The sequence below is a fragment of the Saccoglossus kowalevskii genome, chromosome 4, assembly GCF_978046115.1.
Source record: "Saccoglossus kowalevskii chromosome 4, keSacKowa6.1, whole genome shotgun sequence".
Taxonomy (NCBI): Eukaryota; Metazoa; Hemichordata; class Enteropneusta; family Harrimaniidae; genus Saccoglossus; species Saccoglossus kowalevskii.
Genome location: NC_140644.1, coordinates 426,156 through 449,196, shown reverse-complemented (window position 1 = coordinate 449,196; position 23,041 = coordinate 426,156). Strand labels below are relative to the sequence as shown.

The 23,041-nt window shown below is 38.4% G+C and overlaps 1 protein-coding gene across 1 annotated transcript; it reads left to right on the top strand.

The window, feature by feature from the left end:
- Positions 1 to 1,847: 1,847 nt before the first annotated feature.
- LOC102809975 (folate receptor beta-like) lies at positions 1,848 to 22,782 on the top strand. Its single transcript, XM_085498189.1, has 5 exons — positions 1,848 to 2,018; positions 2,241 to 2,426; positions 2,695 to 2,833; positions 22,126 to 22,277; positions 22,585 to 22,782. Exons 1-5 carry the CDS (start codon positions 1,848 to 1,850, stop codon positions 22,711 to 22,713), a joined length of 777 nt encoding a protein of 258 aa, XP_085354315.1. The 3' UTR covers positions 22,714 to 22,782.
- Positions 22,783 to 23,041: the final 259 nt, after the last annotated feature.

Here is a 23,041-nt window from a genome sequence, read left to right as displayed (position 1 = left end):
ACTTCAATGTCGTCACATAACAACTAAAAAACGCTGATGGAGTAGTGAATTTATCGGTATATATCAGGCATTAATTGTTTTATTGTAATATTAAAAAAATGATTTGAACTTTAAACTCAATCTAGATCAATTATTAATCAGGCACTACCCGTGATTATTACAGGTATCGTTGCCGTATCTGTTGTTGGTCACGTGACCCTGATAGACCCTGGGATATGACCTATGGTATTCTTTGTCCTGTAGATACGTTAGTCATGTGACCCTGATATGCATATGGGTCTTGACCCCTACTATTGTTTGTCGCACTTACACTGCTGCCGTAAGCTGTGTTGCAAACAATATCACTGTTTCGGTAAGTAACTTTTGAGAAAAGTCCGTTATTATTGCCATGTTTTGCATGCTTTTTATAAGAATTATTAGTAATTATTAATAGATTTGTGTCTAAAATAATAACGTGACGATCACTTTACTCAAAAAAATATATGTTAATCATAACTAAATCAAATAATATAAGCATGACAGTACTATGTTACAGTTAATGTATGATCACATATATAGTTCGATACATTGCGATGCTTGATCAAAATTCCATATCTACCTCTGTTGTGCTAAATGTATGAGGTATCCGGAGGTCGATAGTTGGTAACTACAGGTCATGTGTTTGGCAACATGAGTAATCTGCATCAGATAAAATTGACGACATGGTGTCGCCGTATTGACCATCCCAATGTATTTAATACTGCGCATCAGTAACGAAGTTTCGCGACTCTTGTTTCAAGGTCGAACCCCTGATATCTACCTGATCGCGGCCTAATCTTTCAATAATATACACAACAATAGTTGGCAACTTTATCAGTCATTTCCCTGGGCAGCTGCAGGTCAACATAATAGTAATTTATAAATCAATTAATTCAGTAATAATATCTTATTGTCTCGTTTAGAGAAACTTTGAATATGCATAATAGTCTATTAATACTTGTATAGATGACCCTCTTGCGTGAAAAGTTACCTGGTCGTCATTGATTGTGAGTCGGTGATGGCGTGTTTTTTTATGGTTTTATAGCCACACATTAGTTCTAACACATCCGTGATCTTATACCGTATTACCTTGTTTACTAGTTTGTTGGTAAACGGCAAAATTCTTAAAGTTGAACTCTGACAAAACTGAACTTTAACTTTTTTTGACCACGTCATTTGCAAATTCGACATACCTTCTATAGATAAATGGATGCTTTAGTATTCCTACAACATCTAAACTCGTAATCAGGGTGTTTAGTTTGGCACTTGAACATGTTAATCTGCAAATCATCACCCAAATATACTATGCAGGCAGTCTTCTATGCTCACACGTAGCAAAACACGGAGCTCGACCCCGAATTGATTTAAACCCACTGATGACACACGTGTGAACAGATTAACCCCGTATCGACCCGGTTTTAGCTCGGAGTCAAAGGCTTGGACTCGACCCCGAGTTTCGTGCTTAATCCCGCAATGAGACGCATGTGAACAAGTACTCGTAGTTAAATCAACGCCCTCTTTTCATGTAACCCATGACACTGTATTAAGCACTTCGTCGTTTGCTACCACAAAAAAACATTTGTACAGCGTGCTTTTTATTATGCTTCTCCAAGTTTATGGAAGAAGAGCACTTTTGACAGTTTTAACGTAAATTGAAAACCTAAGTTCTTTAACAGGTTTCTTGACATTGAGAAATTTCTACGTGTTTTGTTCGGCGCATTTGAGTATTTGTTTACTGTGTGCGTGTGGGGGGGGGGTACATCAATTACTACTTACTATGATTATGTGTCATTCTCATTCCACCAGCTCATCAATAATTCTCAAACAAAATGACCTACCTACCGCTGCTGACGCTGCTGGTACTGACGACTATATTTGTACAGATTGAGTGTTGGGAGAGTGTAGCAATTCATCGAACCTACGAAGAAAATATCAATACATGTTTACTGGGGAAATATCACAAAGACGTACCCAGTGTGGAGGAGAAACTTGCGGGTCATGTAAGTTATCTTGATGTGAAGGATTTATTGCCATCGATATGATGATCATTTCGTCCATGATAGTAGACGAAAACTAAATATTTTATTTATTTATTTATTTATTTATTTATTTATTTATTTATTTATTTATTTATTTATTTATTTATTTATTTATTTATTTATTTATTTATTTATTTATTTATTACTATGATTGCTACAGTGTTGTATTACTTGGTTTAACAGTGCGACTCTTGGAAAGAAAGATCGTGTTGCGAAGCAGAGACAACGGCCGCCATGCACTACGCCGATATATGGCATGGATTTGATTGGAACCATTGTGCTAACATTTCAACACAGTGTTGGGACTTTATGATGAAAGATCTATGTCATTATGAATGCTCACCAAATTTGGGACCATGGCTTGTACATGTGAGTATTGGGACAGGTAGAGCTGCTATACTGCGTGACAAAATATATATTTCGTTATATCGAATAATATGTCCAGGGAAAACAAACATTGTATTGAGTAGCGCCTCGGGGAATATCAACAGTCCAATACAGCAACACTATTTACGGTTGATTCGTGAAGATTATAACATAAATTTAAAAAAATCGTCAAACAAATAACAAAGTAGTCTAGTATAGCGCCACCAAAGAAGTATTTTCGTCACAGTCAAATTTTGTTTTTCACTTCCAGGAAGACAAGTCGATTCGGGAAGAGAGATTTATAAATGTACCTATTTGTCGCAGTGAATGTTCCGATTGGTGGGCTGCGTGTAAAAACGACTTAACGTGTTCGAATAACTGGCATGCCGGCCCTTGGGATTGGTCGTCTGGTAAGCCGTTCATTACGTTATTGAAATAACAACAGATTGTGATGGCAATCACGATTCGTTGCCTGCCCAATAATATGCTCATGACCAAAAGCCCGAGGGCAGACGACAAATCGTGATATTTCCTGAAGGACCGTGTGTCATTATATATCACATCGAACAGACGATACACAACTACACCTAACATACATCTCTCACACCGGCCACCTCACAAAACCAACACTTATATTTGAAGAATACAATATTTTAGTTTATGTATTATAAGAAGTGGCACAAAATTCAACAGCATGCGTTTATGTACAAAAAACTGCGAAATACACAGTAAATGTTACTTTAAGTAGTGTGAAACACTCAATTTATCGAATATAAAATTATTGGAATGAGTTATTTTACCACTCGCGAGATGTCAATGTCAGCACGCCGTTGAAATGACTGTAATGCGGCTTTCTCACGAACGTATCACACCTTCAACCTAATTCACACAGAGCGTTCTCGGCGAGCATCGGCGTGTCACGCGTAGAACGCGCTGCAGCGATCTAAAATATAAAGCATATGAAACATCAAAACCGCGTATCTTCATATTATGGAAAGCCGTACGGGACCCTGCTGCGTCAATATAAATTGCATGGTAAAACATATAGCTTCAAAATTATGCTACTTCTTCAACAAAAGTGCGATTTCCGATGTCTACGTTTACCAATTGTAGTAGTAACAATCAGCGCAAAACTTATTCACAGTCGTCGCTAAATAATTAGCAGTTGTCGCAAAACGAGTTGTAGTAGTCGCCACTAACACTTAATTTCTAGATGACGACGACTTTTCATTTTCAAAGATGTCGACGCAAACGGGTTCCCTAGTAGACGATGCAACTTGCACTTTTTAAGTTGTCGACGCAAAATGAGTCCCCCTAGGAGACTTTGCACTTTTTATTTCAAGTTGACGCAGACGCATTTTTTCTAGTAGACGACGACGCAAAATGTACAGTACATTTTCAAGTTGACGCAGACGCATTTCTAGATCTCGCGTCTGTCGAGAATATGTAAATGCAACAACCCGGAAGTATGGTCATCGATTTACCATATCTGAGTTGGTCATGTTCAATAATGTATGTTATTAATCGGTTTTAGTATTGCTCCCAGGCAAACGAGCAAAATCAAGTATTGACTGGTATTCTGTTCATAGTTCCACAAAATATCGCTGAAATATCCAGTGTACACGGTAAAATATCTCGCCCCCCGTTATGTGTTTTCGTGTAGACTACGTAAAATGGGACACTGTTTGTTGCTACCGAGTATTTGTGTTGCCTTTTTCTTGTAGCCTTATGGGTTGGTAATTTTAAATCATAGGAAGTGGCTGGAAAAGTTAGACACAGAGAAAGAAAATGCATGAAAGGAGGACATTCAAGATAAATAAAAACGTACAGATAAGACACTGTGAAAAAAGTATTGCACTGGCCATACGCTTCCATCTCCCTATATTTTAAATGCTCAACCCTTTATGTTGTGCTATTTAATGTGCACCTGAGATGAAAACTGGTGTTTCATAATTACTTGCTATAGTGCCCCCCCCCCCCTCATCCCGCAAAAAAAAGACAAATCAATTACAAACCCAGGCAACGTCAATAGGAGACCAGAATTTCTGGATCCGCCAATGCATGTAAGTGATCTCAAATTGTAGTGCAGCTTTATTCATAAAAATTAATATTTTTATATTGATGGCATATATTATTGGTAACTTGTCATTAGGATTGAGAAGATAATTATGATAGAAACCCGAGAAGGGGAAATAGTAAATTAAATTCTCTCACTCATTTGTGTGCGAAATGTCTATTTTAATGCAGTTTTTATATAGTTTAAAACTGTGTTATTGACTATCTCTATATTATATAAAGCATAACTAGTAATAGTGAAATCTTTAGGCAGTTTAAAGACATACCGTATGTAAAAACATTTATTTTACGTGGTCACTCTTTCATGCCATTGATAAAACAACCTTTAAATTTCCTCAAGTCAAATTTCTTTGATTTATGACAAATATACGAGTTGGAGATCCATATACAAATATCAATCTCCATTAGTCCTCTATATCAAGATTGTTTCATTGGGGCGGTTGCTACTATACACAGGTTTCATTATATATATATATATTATTTCTGACTTGGTTTTTCTTAAAAGTTAAGTTAAGTTTTTAACTTAAATGTTGCGTTGGTGTCAATTTGAAAATACACTGTGCGTTGTCGTTTACCAGGAAAACGCGTTTGCGTCAACTTAAAAATGCACTGTGCGTCGTCGTCTACTTGGAAATGCGTCTGCGTCAACTTTAGAATGTATGGAAAGCCGTACGGGACCCTGCTGCGTCAATATAAATTGCATGGTAAAACATATAGCTTCAAAATATGGAAAGCCGTACGGGACCCTGCTGCGTCAATATAAATTGCATGGTAAAACATATAGCTTCAAAATTATGCTGCTTCTTCAACAAAAGTGCGATTTTCGATGTCTACGTTTACCAATTGTAGTAGTAGCAATCAGCACAAAACTTATTCACAGTCGTCGCTAATTAATTAGTAGTTGTCGCAAAGCGAGTTGTAGTAGTCGCGATTTAACGGGTGATGATTTGTAGAAGCCACTAACACTATACAGCGTATTTGTCGCTGACGCAGTTCCTTAATTTATAGACGACGACACTTCATTTTCCAAGTTGTCGAAGCAAACAAGTCCCCCTAGTAGACGACGCAACTTGCACTTTTCAAGTTGTCGACGCAAAACGAGTCCCCCTAGGTGACTTTCCTTTTTTCATTTCAAGTTGACGCAGACGCATTTTTTGCTAGTAGTCGACGACGCACATTAGCATTTTCAAGTTGACGCAGACGCACTACACATTCTCAAGTTGACGCACATTGCATTTCCAAGTAGACGACGACGCAAATTGCATTTTCAAGTTGACGCAGACGCGTTTCCTGGTAAACGACAACGCACAGTGTATTTTTCAAATTGACACCAACGCAACATTTGAGTTAGGGTGCGGATGATAATCTTCGCAGAGAAAATTTTAAGAAAAACCAAGTCAGAAATAATATTTATATAAAATAAAACCTGTGTATAGTAGCAACCGCCCAATGAAACAGTCTTGATATGGAAGACTATTGGAGGTTGATATTTGTATATGGATCTCCAACTCGTATATTTGTCATAAATCAAAGAAATGTGACTTGAGGAAATTTAAAGGTTGTTTTGTCAGTGGCATGCTAATTATTTAGGTCACTGAGCAAATAAGAATCTGCAAAAATATTCGTGAGTAACCACGTAAGATAGGTTTTTTATAAGTTGATCATACCACCACCTCCATGATCACACGTTATGTCTTGAAACTGCCTAAAGGTTTCGCTATAACTAGTTAGGCTTTATATAGTATAGAGATGTTCACTAACACAGTTTTAAACTATATAAAAAACTGCATTAAAACAGAAATTTAGCACACAAATGAGTGAGAATATAATTTACTATTTCCCCTTCTCAAGTTTCTATCATACTTATCTTCTCAATTATAATGAAAAGTTACCAATAGTAAATGGCATCAATATAAAAATAATTATTTTTATGAATATGGCTGCACTACAATTTGAGATCACTTACGTATATACACTGGCGGATCCAGAAATTCGGTAAGGGGCGCTACTGTTGACGTGGGCTGGGTTTGTCAATTTTTTGTTTGCGGGCTGAAGGGGGTAGGGCGCCTGGAACATATGTGTTTATTTACATGTTCGCCATATAAAAAGACATAAAGTCATTATTAGTTTAATTTGTTCAGGTCCTAGTAGTTTGACGTCGTACTAGCGGCCAGGAACTGCCGATGGCAGGGTAGTTAATATACATGGTTAAGAGATCATTGTGCATTTTTTCATGTGGATTCACCATAATAAAATAGCCCGCTAGATTCTCAATAATATCATTTGATAGACATTAAAACAATGAATAAATAGAATAGTCAGACCCAGGTGAGCTGAAAACTATAGCAAAAAATTATGAAACACCAGTTTTCAGCTCAGGTGTATATTAAATAGCAGAACAATATAGGGAGATGGAAGCGTGTGACCAATGCAATACTCTTTTCATATTGTTTTATATGTACATTTTTATTTACCTTGAATTTCCTTCTTTCATGCATTTTCTTTCCCTGTGTCTAACTTGTAAATTATTTGTTTCATGAAAATGTTCAGCAACCACCCATGATTTAAAATTACCAACCCCTTAAGTTATAAGAAAAAGGCAACACAAATAACCAGTAGCGATAAACATTGTCCCATTTTGCGTGGTCTACACGAAAACACATAAGGCAACAAAAATTGTTTTGTTGCCCTCAGCGACCGAACGAAAAATATGAAATAATAAAATATCGGGTCGCGTTTTTTTTTTTTTTTTTTTTTTTTTTTAATAGGCCCAAAAGTGAGTAAGTAAAAACTCACCATTTTAAGCAGTAAAAGTGTTTCCTCTAAAAATTAACGATCCCGGATGTTATGTTTAGTAATTGACAAAAACACTGTCTCTAGCTACTACTTCTAAGAACTGATTTATTCAACCCCAAATAACTATAAGTAAACAAGGTCACATAATTTGCATAATGAGGACTTCCTGTGTGTACAGGGTCAATTGCCATATGTTCATAATTAACGTGCTTTGTCGATTACATATCATGACACCGGACCGTTGTTTGATCCCCAGGGTTCCCAGGGGGATAAGTGGCGACTTTGAACCTCGGGTTGATCTGTATTTCTCTGACATGTTCCGAATACTATGAACTATGAAGTCTGAAGAGCAAACACGTCTTTTGCATTTCAGGCCATTTTGACATTTGCGATTCGAAGGATAGTTGGTGCACAATATTAAAAATATCGCCACACCAAGTATTCTCTTAATTAAATAAAAACATTATTGACAAAAACAATACGTTTGTTGTAGTAAATATTATTTTTAATAAATGAAATGCACAAATTTTTAATTGAATTTACAAAACTTGACATTTTATATTAAAACTCTCACCCGCTTACATCACAAACAAAACGACGGCTTTTGCACGTTTTAGCGCTGTCAGTATCACAGTAATGCCATCGTGTGTACGTACCAGTGGCGGATCTGGGGGGGGGGGGTGTCGGGGATAAACCCCCCCCCCCGTTGACAGAATTAAGTTTAAAAAAAAAATCCGACCGACCGACCCAATTTTTCAATTTTCCGACTTGTGGGCAACATAGGTTTTTTTTTTTTTTGGGGGGGGGGGGACTAACGGGTGACGAGATATTTTAGTGTGTACAATGGATATTTCAGCGATATTTGGTGGAACTATGAACAGAATACCAGTCAATACTTGATTGTGCTCGTTTGCCTGGGAGCAATACTAAAACCGATTAATAACATACAGTATTGAACATGACCAACTCAGATCAGGTCAATCGATGACTATACTTCCAGGTTTTTGTCATTTACTTATTCTCGACAGACCTATTCTCGTGATGTCGAACTTGAAAATGCACTGTACATTTTGTGTCGTCGTCTACCAGAAAAACGGTCTGCGTCAACTTGAAAATGCAATGTGCGTCGTCGTCTACTAGAAAAAATGCGTCTTCGTCAACTTGAGAATGCTATATGCATCGTCGTCTACTAGAAAAAAAGTGTGTCTGCGTCAACTTGGAATGAAAAATGCAAAGTCTACTAGGGGGACTCGTTTTGCGTCGACAACTTGAAAAGTGCAAGTTGCGTCGTCTACTAGGGGGACTTGTTTGCTTCGACAACTTGGAAAATGAAGTGTCGTCGTCTATAAATTAAGGAACTGCGTCAGCGACAAATACGCTGTAGTGTGTTAGTGACTTCTACAAATCATCTCCCGTTAAATCGCGACTACTACAACTCGCTTTGCGACAACTACTAATTAATTAGCGACGACTGTGAATAAGTTTTGCGCTGATTGCTACTACTCCAATTTGTAAACGTAGACATCGGAAATCGCACTTTTGTTGAAGAAGCAGCATAATTTTGAAGCTGTATGTTTTACCATGCAATTTATATTGACGCAGCAGGGTCCCGTACGGCTTTCCATACGTACGGCTTTCCATATCATCTTCATATTCATGTTACGCTGTGAGCATTTCTACGCGTGCCACGCCGATGCTCACCGAAAGCGCTCTAAAGCTGTGTACCATAGGCTGAATGAGTTTGAATAGAAGGGGTGGTACGTTCGTGAGAAAGTAATTTCAGTCACTTCCAGGCACGACATTTTTATCTGATCAAATAGCTTGCGTTTGAGATTTTCTCAATTCATTTCAAAAATGTGGCTGAAAATAACATTTTCTGTGTGTAATTCGCAGTTTTTTTCAGCAAATAATGTATGTATACTATTGAGTAATGTGAAACTTGTTATAATACATAACATAAACTATTGCATCCTTCAAATATAAGTGTTGTTATTTTGTGGGAGAGTGGGTGTGAGTGATGTATGGTAGATGTAGCTGCAGCGTACGAGAACAACTGTATTTTAGGGGACGGTTCGGCAACAGACGACTAAGCAAAGACCCAACCAATTACGTAGAACAGAGCAACAACGTTTATTGATGACGGAAACAAAGACTACAGAAAAACATACATTTGCTTTGTCTTTAAATAGACTTATATTTGACCTTCGGTAAAAGGCGCGAAAATTAATCCCATGTGGGATTGGTCAGTAACTATCAGTAGCCTTGGACATGATTGGTCCGAATTAACTAATTGTGATTGGCTAAAGAAATCACTATCAGAATCCGTATGTGAAGTCTAGCTCTAGCACATACATTTTAGGATTTATGTTTCCGATATTTCTCCCGGGCGCGAAAGTAAAGGCAACAACGAATGTAACAATATACAAATGTAATGAAAAAAATACTGAAACGAATCGAAGACATAAAATCTGAATAATACGAAAGAAAGTTACGAGAAATTAACTTGCACATAAAATACTAACTTACACAAGGAAAATTAAAACTATGAAAATACGATCAGTCCTAAATATTGAATATAAGTTAGAAGTTAAAGTCAAACATACAAGGGTTCATTGTTCATGGTTCAAAAGTCATTCAGGTCTTGAATCCGAAGACGGGCGATGGCGGCGGCAGTTCTCGGAGTCCGGCGATTACTTATTTGTTGACACACTGGCGCGTTAGGAGGAAGGTCACGTGTAGCGTCGATGGGTGTGACGTCGTTACTGCAAATTTCGAGCGGATATAGTTTCACTATCGGTCTGTTGGTATAACCGGAACTGGTTCTAATTTCCGCCGATCTAACGATTCCGTCATTACCGAAATTCAATCTTTCAACTAAACCCAAACGCCAATTTATTCGGCGCTCAGTGTCACTGTGCACGAGTACTACGTCGCCTTTCTTAATTGTATTTTCCGTGTTGCCGGTATTACGGTGGCCCATATATACAATCGGCGAAGAATGACCAAATTTCGGCGACCAATAACACATTGCGACGATCAATAACCAATTACGACGATCAATAACGCATTGCGGCGATCAATAACCAAATTGCGGCGAGCAATGACGCATTGCGACGATCAATAACGCACTGCGGCGATCAATGACGCATTGCGACGATCAATAACGCTTGCGACGATCAGTAACGCATTGCGGCGATCAATAACGCATTGCGACGATCAATAACCAACTTCAGCAATCAATAACGCATTGCGACGACCAATGACCAATTTCAGCGATTTATTTTAAAGTATGGACCCACAATGCTTTGCACTCTTCAATGGCCTCCACCATGGAGTTAACTCCGTTCGTCCACGAACTACAGCTTGTGTAAGTATTCGTTATATAAATAGATCCAAAATGCTAGAATTCATTAGTATGGCAAGCCAAGTGTTGCAATACTATTAAAAACAAATTTGTTTTTTTTAAATCCATATTTTATTCCACAAAACGCGATTTACATTTGTAAAATCCATATTTCATTCCATAAAACGCAATTTATGTTTGTAAATTCTATTTTACATTTCATAAATATTATTTTATTTTCTAAAATTCGTATTTGATTTCATCAAACGTATTTCTGTTCAAAGAATTCCTATTTAATTATTCAGACGCCATTTTGTTGTGTACAATTTATATTCCATTCAGTACACAAATTTATATGTTTAAAAAAAGGTTGTTATTTTGTGTCATTCATTTTACTTCTGATACACCGAATTGTGTTTAGGGTAAATATATGTTTCAGTTCTGAATCAAAATTATTTCATTCGTGAAATATATTTTACATGCAGAATTCTGTTTGTTTTTTTCGTTCGACAATTTTCTATTTTGATTCATAAACCGTAACAAACTTAGGGCGCCTACAACTGTATCAGAAGTAAAATGAATGTTGATTTCCAAAATTTGGATCATTTAGCTCAGTGTCATCGATGGTGAGATAAGGTAGTGGTGTCAGTAGACGTCCATTTAACAGATGAGATGGAGTGAGTGGGGTAGCGTCTTCATTATCGGACGACGTGTACGTAATAGGACGGTCGTTTAACACGCTTTCGATTTCGATGACAATTGTGTTAAGTTCGTGGTATGTCACGTAGGCGCGGCCTAACACCTTCTTAATTGCTGTCTTTGTCAGTCCAATTAACCTCTCCCAAAAACCTCCAAACCAGGGAGCTCGCTTTGGAATAAACGTCCATTGAACTCGTTTATTTGCTAGATATGTTTGTATATCACGTGAGTTGAATAGATTATGTATTTCATTGGCGGCTGAGAGGTACGTTGACGCTTTGTCGGATATCATTTTGCAAGGCAACGAGCGTCTAGATGTGAATCGGCGGAATGCATATAGAAACGATTTAGTCGATAAATCCGGTACAAGTTCAAGATGCACAGCGCGAGTGACAGCGCATGTAAATAGACATACATAAGCTTTACTTTCCTTACTGCCTTGTGGTGGTTTGATATTCAATGCGCCTGTAAAGTCGACTCCAGTTATGGCGAATGGGGGTGTGACGTTTACTCGACAAGATTGGAGAGGCGCGGAAATCGGAGCTCTGTAGTGTCCACCAATAACTTTACGGCATGTGACGCATTTTCACAGTAATTTATTCACTACTTGTCGAATGTTGGTGATCCAAAAGCGTTGTCTAATATGCGTTATGGTATATTGTGGGCCCGCATGTGACACATCAGATTGCGCTTTCAAAACGACGAGATCGGTGAAGGGATGGTTTGACGGCAATAATATAGGGAATTTCGTAGTAAATTCCAGAGGGGCGTTGTGTAGCCTCCCACCGCAACATAGTGTGGTGTGTAAGTCGACGAAAAGTCTCAGTTGTTTCACCAAAGGGCCCAGTTTTCTTCCTTCTCGTTGAAACATGGTTGAAATGATTGAATCTCAGTGTAGTATTTCTCAAGTTGGATGTCGTGGATCCATAGTTTCTCGGCTTCTTTTATTTCATCTGCGTCGGGTGTTCCGGCGTTGCGTGGATTTTGTCGTTTTAGCCGAGTAATGAAACGAAGTACTAGCGCAGTGACACATAACAGCTTATCGAGAGATCCAAACCTGCCTGCATCGACAATGTGTTGAATGCCTATAGTTGGGGCTGTTTGGGCGTTTTCAGGCGTGGTTTCCGTGTTTTCGTTACCGGTATGTGCGTTATTGGTAACTGACACGTGATTCATTGCGTTGTCAAATAAATCACATACAGGCCAGTCACCTTGTTGAAGCCAGTGAGGTCCGTTCCACCAAATATCAGAAGTCTGTAACTTATGGGTAGATATGCCACGCGTTAGTAGATCGGCTGGGTTGTCACGGATTGGGCAATACTTTATGGTAGCACAACGTAGTAGTTCCTTAATTTCTTTAACACGATTAGCAATAAAGACAGGCAATCTCTTGTTGCTATTTAGCCAGTGGATAACAATCTGGCTGTCTGACCATAATACACACTTGGCGAATGAAAGCCGGGATTTGAATGCTTCTAACACAAAATTCATAAGACGGGCTCCGATTAGTGAAGCCATTAATTCTAAGCGGGGAAGCGATACTTCTGGTTTCAGTGGCGCGACGCGTGTCTTGGCTATCACTAGCGCTGTTTGGTCGTTACGGCGTAAATATACGGCAGCTCCATATGCTTTGTCGCTGGCGTCCGCGAATACGTGCAGTTGATATTCATTATTTGTACACTGTTCATCGGATTTGGGAAAATATAAACGCTTTAGCTTGGTGTTGGTGGCTGCGTTGAGATCACTGACAATGCCACTCCATTTCCGATTCATATCTTCACTAAGTGTGTCGTCCCAATTTACTTTCTCTTTCCATAATTCTTGGATGAACAATTTCGCTCTAATATGAACTGGCGAAAGATAGCCAATCGGGTCGTATAAGCATGCGGCAGTTCGTACAACTGTGCGTTTGGTGATGATATTGTCCTGAAGGCTGATAGTTTTCTCAGGATAAGTTAGTTCGTCTGAGTCGGTTATCCAGCGAATTCCAAGAACATTTACATTACTATCCGGGTTTAGACTATCGTCAGTGTCCGAAAGAGAGCGTACAGAGTCACAATTTGACGACCATGAGCGTAATTTGAAACCCGCGGATTGCATCAGTTGATTGGCTTCGTTGTAGTATGACAGTGCTTCCGTCTCGGTGTTTGTTCCACTCACAACGTTATCAACATATATATTATTCTTTAAGTCAAATGATGTTGGAATTGATGAGTTAGCTTCTAAATGCGATTTGACGACCGCGTTTAAAATAAATGGAGAACACACTGCTCCGAACAATACCACTTCAGGGTTCTCCACGGTTTGAAAATTAAACAGGGCGCGCCAATGTGAAGTGGGCGTGGCACATTTGTAACGTGCATCATTGGCATGGATGTTGAAAAATGGAAACCAAAAAATCTATTAATCTACATATTATTACATATGCATAATATATATTTATTATTACAAAATGAATGAGAATTTTGAAGAGCTATTATTAAGTAAACGTCAGCACGTACAATCAGCTGATTTTAGCTGCACGATTCATCACGCGGCGATATCGGTTGTTTACCAGTAATGATCACGTCCAGAAAAAGACGTAACAAGTTTGTTAATTTATTTTCCCAAATAGATACATACATGCTTTATTTAATTTTTAGCAAAAATTTATATTTATGATTTATATTTATTTGGACGAAGCAAAATAAAATGTATGATGTCGCACACACGTTCGTAATTGGTTCATTAAAAAACTTGCATGAATGGCACCAAAAAGCAAGATGATCAAACGAAATAAAATGTACACAATAGAAGATTTTCGATCTGCAGTTAACAGTTACTATCAAAAATAATAGAATTAGGTATAAAAAAACAAAATACATACTTAAAAGAATAATTTTCATTCGAATCGAAAGTTTGTTGATGTCTGCTTCGTCGAAAACAGCTATGACCCGGAAACAGTTCATTTTACTGTGTGCACCCTGATACTATGTAACGATGCTTTTGATTGGCCAAAGCCACGCATTGACGCGAAAAACAACCAATCAGAATATTTGTTCCAAGAAGAACACAAGTAAATTTATTTCCTCCACTTATGACGCGAGTTGAAAGCATGGCCGTTTTACCGGGGTTTTTAAATCGTGATTTAAAGAAAATTCAACTTTAAATAGTGACATTTAAATATACACATTTACATGTTCAAGCAAGCATTCGTGTGGACTTCTTGGTGATCAGCAATGTCTGTGATGGTACGTCGGCTGCGCTGGTCGTTTACCGATCATGCAAGTGCATAGCAGTCGCGCCGATGAGTACCGAAATTTCGAAAGAGTCAACTGTAGAAATGGGATGTGCGAATTGCAGGTCACGTAGATAGGGTAATTCCAGCAATGAGCGATTAACGAAGTTTTTAGTCGGTGTCGATATTTGTGGAATTACAAGAGCTGGAATCTTTGATCCGGTGAGGGTATGTATTGAGAAGTCTGAGATGTTGAACCGACGAGTACGGGAATTATTGTCACCAAACGTCGCTAAGTTGATCTGTTCTGATTTTTTGGGTTTACAGTTCAGTTTCTCAGCAAGGTCGGTAGTGACAAATGATCGCGTGGCACCTTCATCGAAGAGAATAGTGGCTGTGACGATTTCTGAACCAACAGAAACTTGAGTTACGGTCGTCTTTAAGAGGGTTGGAGCCATGGTTTTAGCGAAGTTCACGTGAGTTTCGGACGTATTGGAACCTTTAGTGTTGCCATGGTTTGATATTGATTTGTTACATAACGAGGTGTGATGTCTCTGTTTACAATTACGACAGCTGTATTTGGATTTGCAAACATTGACTTGGTGATTTCCAAAGCAATTGTAACAAAGTCCGCGGTGTTGTACGATCTCGCGGCGTTCATCGACGTCTGTAACAGCTTTACATTCGTTAGACGGATGAGATCCTTTACAGAAAGTACAAATCTTTGGTTTACGGATAAACTGTTTTCGCGTGGTTTCACTTCTAGTGTGGAATGCTGCGGTGACGGCGGGGTTGGAATTGGATTGTACATCAGTGGCGTCTCCAGCGTGTATAACCTCTCTTTCTGTATTGCCTTGCGTAGATCTCGTTATTACCGTGGTCGCGCGCGATTTGTTTGTGAATTTGGCCAGGCAATTTATCCATAACGATTGGCACTAAAAGATCACCATACGAGTCTTCTTTTTTTCCGAGTGACTTGAGTCCACAGATGTGACTTTCTAATTTATCGTAGAAGTTGCGTAGACTGTGGTAATCTTCTGAGGGTTCGGGCAAGTCCCAAAGCGATCTCATGAAGGCGCTTATGATTTTGTGAGGCTGTCCATATCGGTGCTCTAGTAAGTCCATAGCTTGGGTGTAGTTTGTATTGGTCAGTGTTAACCCTTCAATTGTGCGGGCTGCCTCATCTGTTAATTGTGCACGGAGATACTGGAATTTCTGTACATTTTGTAGATTCGAGTTTTCATGTACAGCCGAGTAGAAAGAATCTTTAAAACTCACCCACGTTAGTAAGTCGCCTCCAAAGTATGGCAACGACAGTTTCGGCAAGTTGATAGACTGGTTATGTTGCATTGGAGCCGGGGTTGAGATGGAACTGGCTTCTGCAGTTGTTTCTGGTTCTCGTGGGGCCCTCTGTTGGTTTTCTGGTTGCGAATTCCGTTCGATGAAAATACCAAACTTGTGTTTTTTAACATGAACTTCATTGAGGTAGTCATCAGAGTCGATAATGACTGCTTCTAAGTCTTCTTCTTCAGTTTTGTCAATGATTTCTTTATCGATGTCGACAAGTGTAGCGTATTTCGTGGAGAGTAACTCTTGTAGGACACTGAGCGAGTCTAGGTCGTCGACGCTTGGGTCTGAGGGAAACGCTGTGACGGTTTCATCGACACGTTTGAGTAGTTTGGTCATCTGCCCACGATGTGCTGAACGGGTCGTGCGTAGCTTGGATAGCGATGGCGAAGGAGTTGGCTGTGGAGATGTCATCTTGGAATCCTGGTTTCGGCACCATGTAGCTGCAGCGTACGAGAAAAACTGTATTTTAGGGGACGGTTCGGCAACAGACGACTAAGCAAAGACACAACCAATTACGTAGAACATAGCAGCAACGTTTATTGATGACGGAAACAAAGACTACAGAAAAACATACATTTGCTTTGTCTTTAAATAGACTTATATTTGACCTTCGGTAAAAGGCGCGAAAATTAATCCCATGTGGGATTGGTCAGTAACTATCAGTAGCCTTGGACATGATTGGTCCGAATTAACTAATTGTGATTGGCTAAAGAAATCACTATCAGAATCCGTATGTGAAGTCTAGCTCTAGCACATAATTTTTAGGATTTATGTTTCCGATAGTAGCATGGTGGATGTATGTTTACTACCTTATACTAAAATATATTTGGATATTTAGAGTACTAACGAATTCCAACTTATGGTCCGGTTAGACTTAAAATACACCACGAATATTCACTTTTGAGATATAATTTTTGGTATGTGTTGGTTCCTGGATATCTAAGCTTCGTCGTCCTGTACTTCCTTTAGTAATTCGAACTTCCCAGTTTGCGTAAAAAGGGAGAGTTTCGCGATTTTGACATCGAAAATGCCTTTGCTTCATTATTTGCTGAGGGACGGCCGCTTAGGTATGTGCTCTGTAACTTACAGCACATGAACCTAAAAACGTTAGGTAATCAAACTAAAATGACGTTGTACTGAAGTCGAAAAAGTACGTTCAAGGTCTTCATTTTTTTCGTAGCATAAAAACGATTTACTCCCTCGCTTATTGTGACACCCTCAAATCAACTGATTTCCATTCTCCTCAAGAGTCAAAATAGTATGTGCCTCCATTTTACGCTACGACTGGAAAAAGTCTTTTTTGCTTGACGTGTTCATTTACCTTCAATTACGTTTCAGTGGCTGTCACTGTCGCATTCTGAGTCTTGCCGATAACATTTTGGTTCAAATCCACGTAGCTATCGCCGAAAATTCATTCATTCAAATCTTTCATTTGTTTGTCAACTAACATGCCGGAAATCAAATTAGCATAACAATGCGTTCGAAGGTTGTTGCCATTTTATTCAACAGCTTTCCACACTAGTGCCACACCACATACAACTAAAACTTTGTTGGAAAATACACGTGTAAATTGCGTTTTTAAGTCGCGTACCATAAATTGCGTTTTACAGTCCCTCAAGTTTGTTCCAAAGACTGCAGTCCTACCAGAGATAACCAGAACATTGATTCGTTTCAAAAACGTTCGTCGTTAAATTCACGTTTAAAAACGTTTTTGACCTTTGTGAATTGATGACAAGCAAACAATCATGGTAGATTGGCCCCGACTTTCTGTCGATCGGAAACGCAAAGGAGATAAGACTCGATTTTCATAGACTCAGGTCGTTTAGATCGGACGGTTACTTTTGTTTCAGGTTCGATAGCATTTAGTGTTCATTTCTATGCAATATAAAATCATATTGATGCTGTGGGCGGCGAAGGCTGACAGATTGTTTTGGTTCTGTGGCCGGCTCTCATGGCACGGGCAACTGACATTAGCTGACTTTTGTTTACTATTCTGACGTGTTCTGGGCTGTATTATCACGGGGATAAATTCTGTACTCTCGGGTTCTCCACACTTGTCAGGGGGGAAACTCGTCTCGTCTCTCTATCTCGTCCCCTTGAGGTACGGGATCGGGAAAGTCACTTTAACTTTACAGTCAAATAAGGCACACACAACGAAATACGTTTCAACTCTCGTCTTAGTCGGTCAATCGAGCACTCTATAAGACACAGCGCCCTGGGAAAAAAGTCCCCAAGACTCTCTTAAGGCTGAACCAAGACTCGCCCAAGACTGGACTGCCTCAAGGCTCGCCCCTGGACTGGACTCTCGACTGCACTCTCTCTACCTCGTCTATCGTGCTGTGCTCTTCAAGACCAACTCAAACTCTCTTTATTCATTTTCACAACTCTAACCAATTACAAAGCAGTAAAAAGACTCTAAGGCGTAACCTTCAATCATAAAGCCAATCACACTAAGTACTGAATACGTCATATCTTTTGATTAATCGTTCACTACATTAATAACTACGGATATAAACTGTCAGAATCGCGACGGTTATCTGGTAATTAGTTCCAAATCACTGAGCCAAGTTCCGTCCAAAACTTCAAATAGACCTAAACGATGACAGACATAACACAGCAATTCGCTAATAATCAGTTAATTAAGTCGACCAACAGATACGCAAAAACAAATTCATGACAGTATCATGGAGCATTAGCTCCATGGCTGTATATAATAGTTAGACACTGACAAGTAAGTAGGTTGGTACTAGTAAACAGCCCGGGACATAGTCAATATAGGAGTCTGAATCAGTTAGGCCCTGAAAATAGCGTCATCGCACAGTATTCCACTAATGAACGAAGTTCACATAACAATCTTATGCCTACAAATCATCCCATAATTATTGACACGTTGTTACTAGCTTATACTAAGACAAGCCGGTAGGCTGGTTGGCGATCGGCTCCGCTAAAAAAAACAAGCAACATGTTTTCGGCTGTTGCCACGGTAGGCACCGGGCACCGTATACGAAGTTCGCCAAACAAAACACTCAGTCTTTAGAAGTCACTTTATTTTATTGCTAGGACGTATTCTGCTGTTAAATGTGTTATTTCCAACCGTTTTGCAATAGTATTTTCTAGATTTAAGGCACCATTAACAGTTCATTCAAAGTTCAAAGTTGCGTTGGGATTACGTTGATACAGTGTAACATTATCGGCGCCGGTGATCTCTTACCGGTGTGCAGGCAACGTAGCCAAAATAAAAAGCATGACCATTTAAACACTGCTATTACAAGACTGATAATAGGTAATACATTTGGGGCGAAAGTATTCCTATTAGTGGCGGTACGACCTGCCTGTCAAGTATGAACAAAATCAGCCAAGCCAAAAAAATCACAGAAGAGTTAAAAAGCAATTCTTGGTGAACTGTAACCCCAACTTTGGGGTCAAATTTCTCGGTAATGAAAAAGATACCAAAAATTCAAATAGTAATTTTGTGCCCACACTCAAGCTGAGTAGAATGAGCTATGTCTGAGGTGTTTTATCCTGAATTTGTAGGAGGAGATACATTTGGGGAGAAGCTAATCAAAAATCATTTTTTTTGGCTGTTGCTATGGCAACGGTGGGCCAAATTTTTTTTAAAGATTTTTTTCCAATAACTAGGGTGAAGGTGTGACCTTCCTGCCAATTTTGAGCGAAATCGGCCAAGCCAAAAAAATCACAGAAGAAATAATACGTGAAAACACTGGAAATCACACACACACACAAATGTTAAGGGCAATCCTAGCAGAGCGGATCGCCAATATTCAGAGTATCACTTCAGATCAATTAAGGCACCATTAACAGTTCATTCAAAGTTCAAAGTTGCGTTGGGATTACGTTGATACAGTGTAACAATGTCGGCGCCGGTGATCTCTTACCAGTGTGCAGGCAACGTAGCAAAAATAAAAAGCATGACCATTTAAACACTGCTATTACAAGACTGATAATAGGTAATACATTTGGGGCGAAAGTATTCATATTAGTGGCGGTACGACCTGCCTGTCAAGTATGAACAAAATCAGCCAAGCCAAAAAAAGAGTATTCAGATCGCCAATATTCAGATCGCCAATATTCAATATACAGAGTACTAACAAATTCCCGCTTCAGGTCCGATTAGAATTAAAATACACCACGAATATTCACTTTTGAGATTTTTGGTATGTGTTGGTTCTTGGATATTTCAGCTTCGTCGTCCTGTACTTCATTTAGTAATTCGAACTTCCCAAGTACAAAATGTATGAACAAAATCAGCCAAGCCAAAAAAATCACAGAAGAGTTAAAAAGCAATTCTTGGTGAACTGTAACCACAACTTTGGGGTCAAATTTCTCGGTAATGAAAAAAGATACCAAAAATTCAAATAGTAATTTTGTGCCCACACTCAAGCTGAGTAGAATGAGCTATGTCTGAGGTGTTTTATCCTGAATTTGTAGGAGGAGATACATTTGGGGCGAAGCTAATCAAAAATCATTTTTTTGGCTGTTGCTATGGCAACGGTGGGCCAAATTGTTTTAAAAGATTTTTTTCCAATAACTAGGGTGAAGGTGTGACCTACCTGCCAATTTTGAGCGAAATCGGCCAAGCCAAAAAAATCACAGAAGAAATAATACGTGAAAACACTGGAAATCACACACACACACAAATTTTAAGGGCAATCCTAGCAGAGCGGATCGCCAATATCTTATTCAGAGTACTAACAAATTCCCGCTTCCGGTCCGATTAGAATTAAAATACACCACGAATATTCACTTTTGAGATTTTTTCGTATGTGTTGGTTCTTGGATATTTCAGCTTCGTCGTCCTGTACTTCATTTAGTAATTCGAACTTCCCAGATTGTGTCAAATCGGAGAGTTTCTTGATTTCGATATCAAAACCGCCTTGGCTTAATTATTTGCTGGGGCCGCTTAGGTACGCGCTCTGCAACTTGCAGTGCATGGACCTAAACATGTTAAGTAATCAAATTCACGGGAAGTTGACAATCCCTAATACTGCTAAATCGCCAGTTGTGAACTTTATCAGGATTCCCGTATGAAGTTACACATCATTCTAGCAAGGAAAATATGGATTACTGTTGTGCAGGTTATATAATAAAATATGAAATAATTTATATTTCATTTTTGTTAGTATATCTTTATTTATTAAAATATGTACACATTATATCTACTTGGGGTGGGTATTGCCAAGCAAGTTTATAAAATTATAAACAAATATTGTAGTAAATAACACTGACCTCGAAATACGCCTTTGAGAAGTATTACAGATGAATACTTTATATTGTAATTTCTTTCAATTTGAATTAGTTGTATTGCAATGCATTAGTAGTAGTAGTAATAATAATAATAATAATAATAATAATACTAATAATAATAATAATAATAATAATAATAATAATAATAATAATAATAATAATAATAATAATAATAATAATAATAATAATAATAATAATATTTATTGCATCTTTAGAAATACAGTTTTTTTATCAGTGCAGTAGCAATAAAAGTATAATAAATAAGTATAAATAGTGTAAATGTATACATTCCTTTATTTCATTGTTGAGACTGAGTTATACAGTTTGTTACGTACTACAATTTATCTATATTGGAAAACGGTTATGGGGAATATTAATTTCAATAAACATTATTCAACTATCCTTTGCAACATCAATAAGATCATAATGGTAATGTTTATTGGTCTTTGAAACTAGAGGCATTATCACAGCATGGGTCTTATTTTGGAACTCCTGCTAGGATGGTATTCCCAGAATAGTGCCAGTTGTTAAAGAAACATAAAACTTTAATTCTCAACAAGGATGAAAGGACCAGTTACTGGGACAAAGCCCTACTCCCCGCGAAACCCTACAGATACGAAACCCAATTACCGCGAAAGCCACTCACCGCGAAGCTACTAGTCGATGTGATAAAATAAGTAACACATGGTGATTCGAGCAATATCACGATTTGTTGTCTGCCCCCATGACCATCCCTTGGACAGGCAACAAATCGTGATATTACCCTCACAAACATGTGTTATTATTTAAATAACTCGATAACTCTATCACTTGTATCGGACGTTTTTTTTCAGGTCTACCGCTACTGTTTGCACTCACATGTAGAAGCGAGGTTTACAAGTGGGTACAGCGGCACACTCTCCACTAGAAATCAAAATATAAACTCACAGCCAAACGTATAATGTTTTTGTTTTAAGGGAAAAACACTTGTGTGCAAGAGTGCAAAACAATCGAAGAGTACTTTGTTGACGAAGAGTCGTTTTGTGTTGACATATGGGGCGGTTCATACAAATTGGACGACGAAATGTGTATGGTTCTGTATTTTGAAGGCGAAAACCCAAACGATGAAGTATGTATCACATTCCTGAATACTGGCACAGTGTACTTATGATTGCACACCCACTGCCGTTCATGTCCATGCGAATGCATGCATCATCAATTTGTCAAATCTCACAGATTGTTGGGACGGTGGGCCATCTTTCGATTCGGTGGTGAGGCGACGGTTACATCAATGAACCTTTAGATGACGAAGATTGCTGTGGCACCAATACGGCGAATTCAGTTACACATTACAAATAAATTCCAATTTCATTTATGACATTTTAGTATTTTCGAGGAACAGCGCATGTATTTCTTATATTTATTTTGTACTCCAGGTGTGCGAACATTACGCGCAGAAGATCGAAGACTTGAAGGAAACTGGTTCGACGTTACCATTAAAGACATGTACTTCCGTTTGGACGACGTCATTACTGCTGGCGTTAATTGTATTGTTTTTTAACTGAAACATGTCATTATTTTATTTTTAAACATTACTTTAAAATTTGCCATTCAATAAATTTGCATTTTCGTGATTATCAGAGTATTATTTACGTAGTATGTATATCAACTGTACATTATCAGTGTGTTATTTACGTAGTATGTATATCAACTATACATTATCAGTGTGTTATTTACGTAGTATGCATATCAACTGTACATTATCAGTGTGTTATTTACGTAGTATGCATATCAACTGTACATTATCAGTGTGTTAATTACGTAGTATGCATATCAACTGTACATTATCAGTGTGTTATTTACGTAGTATGTATATCAACTGTACATTATCAG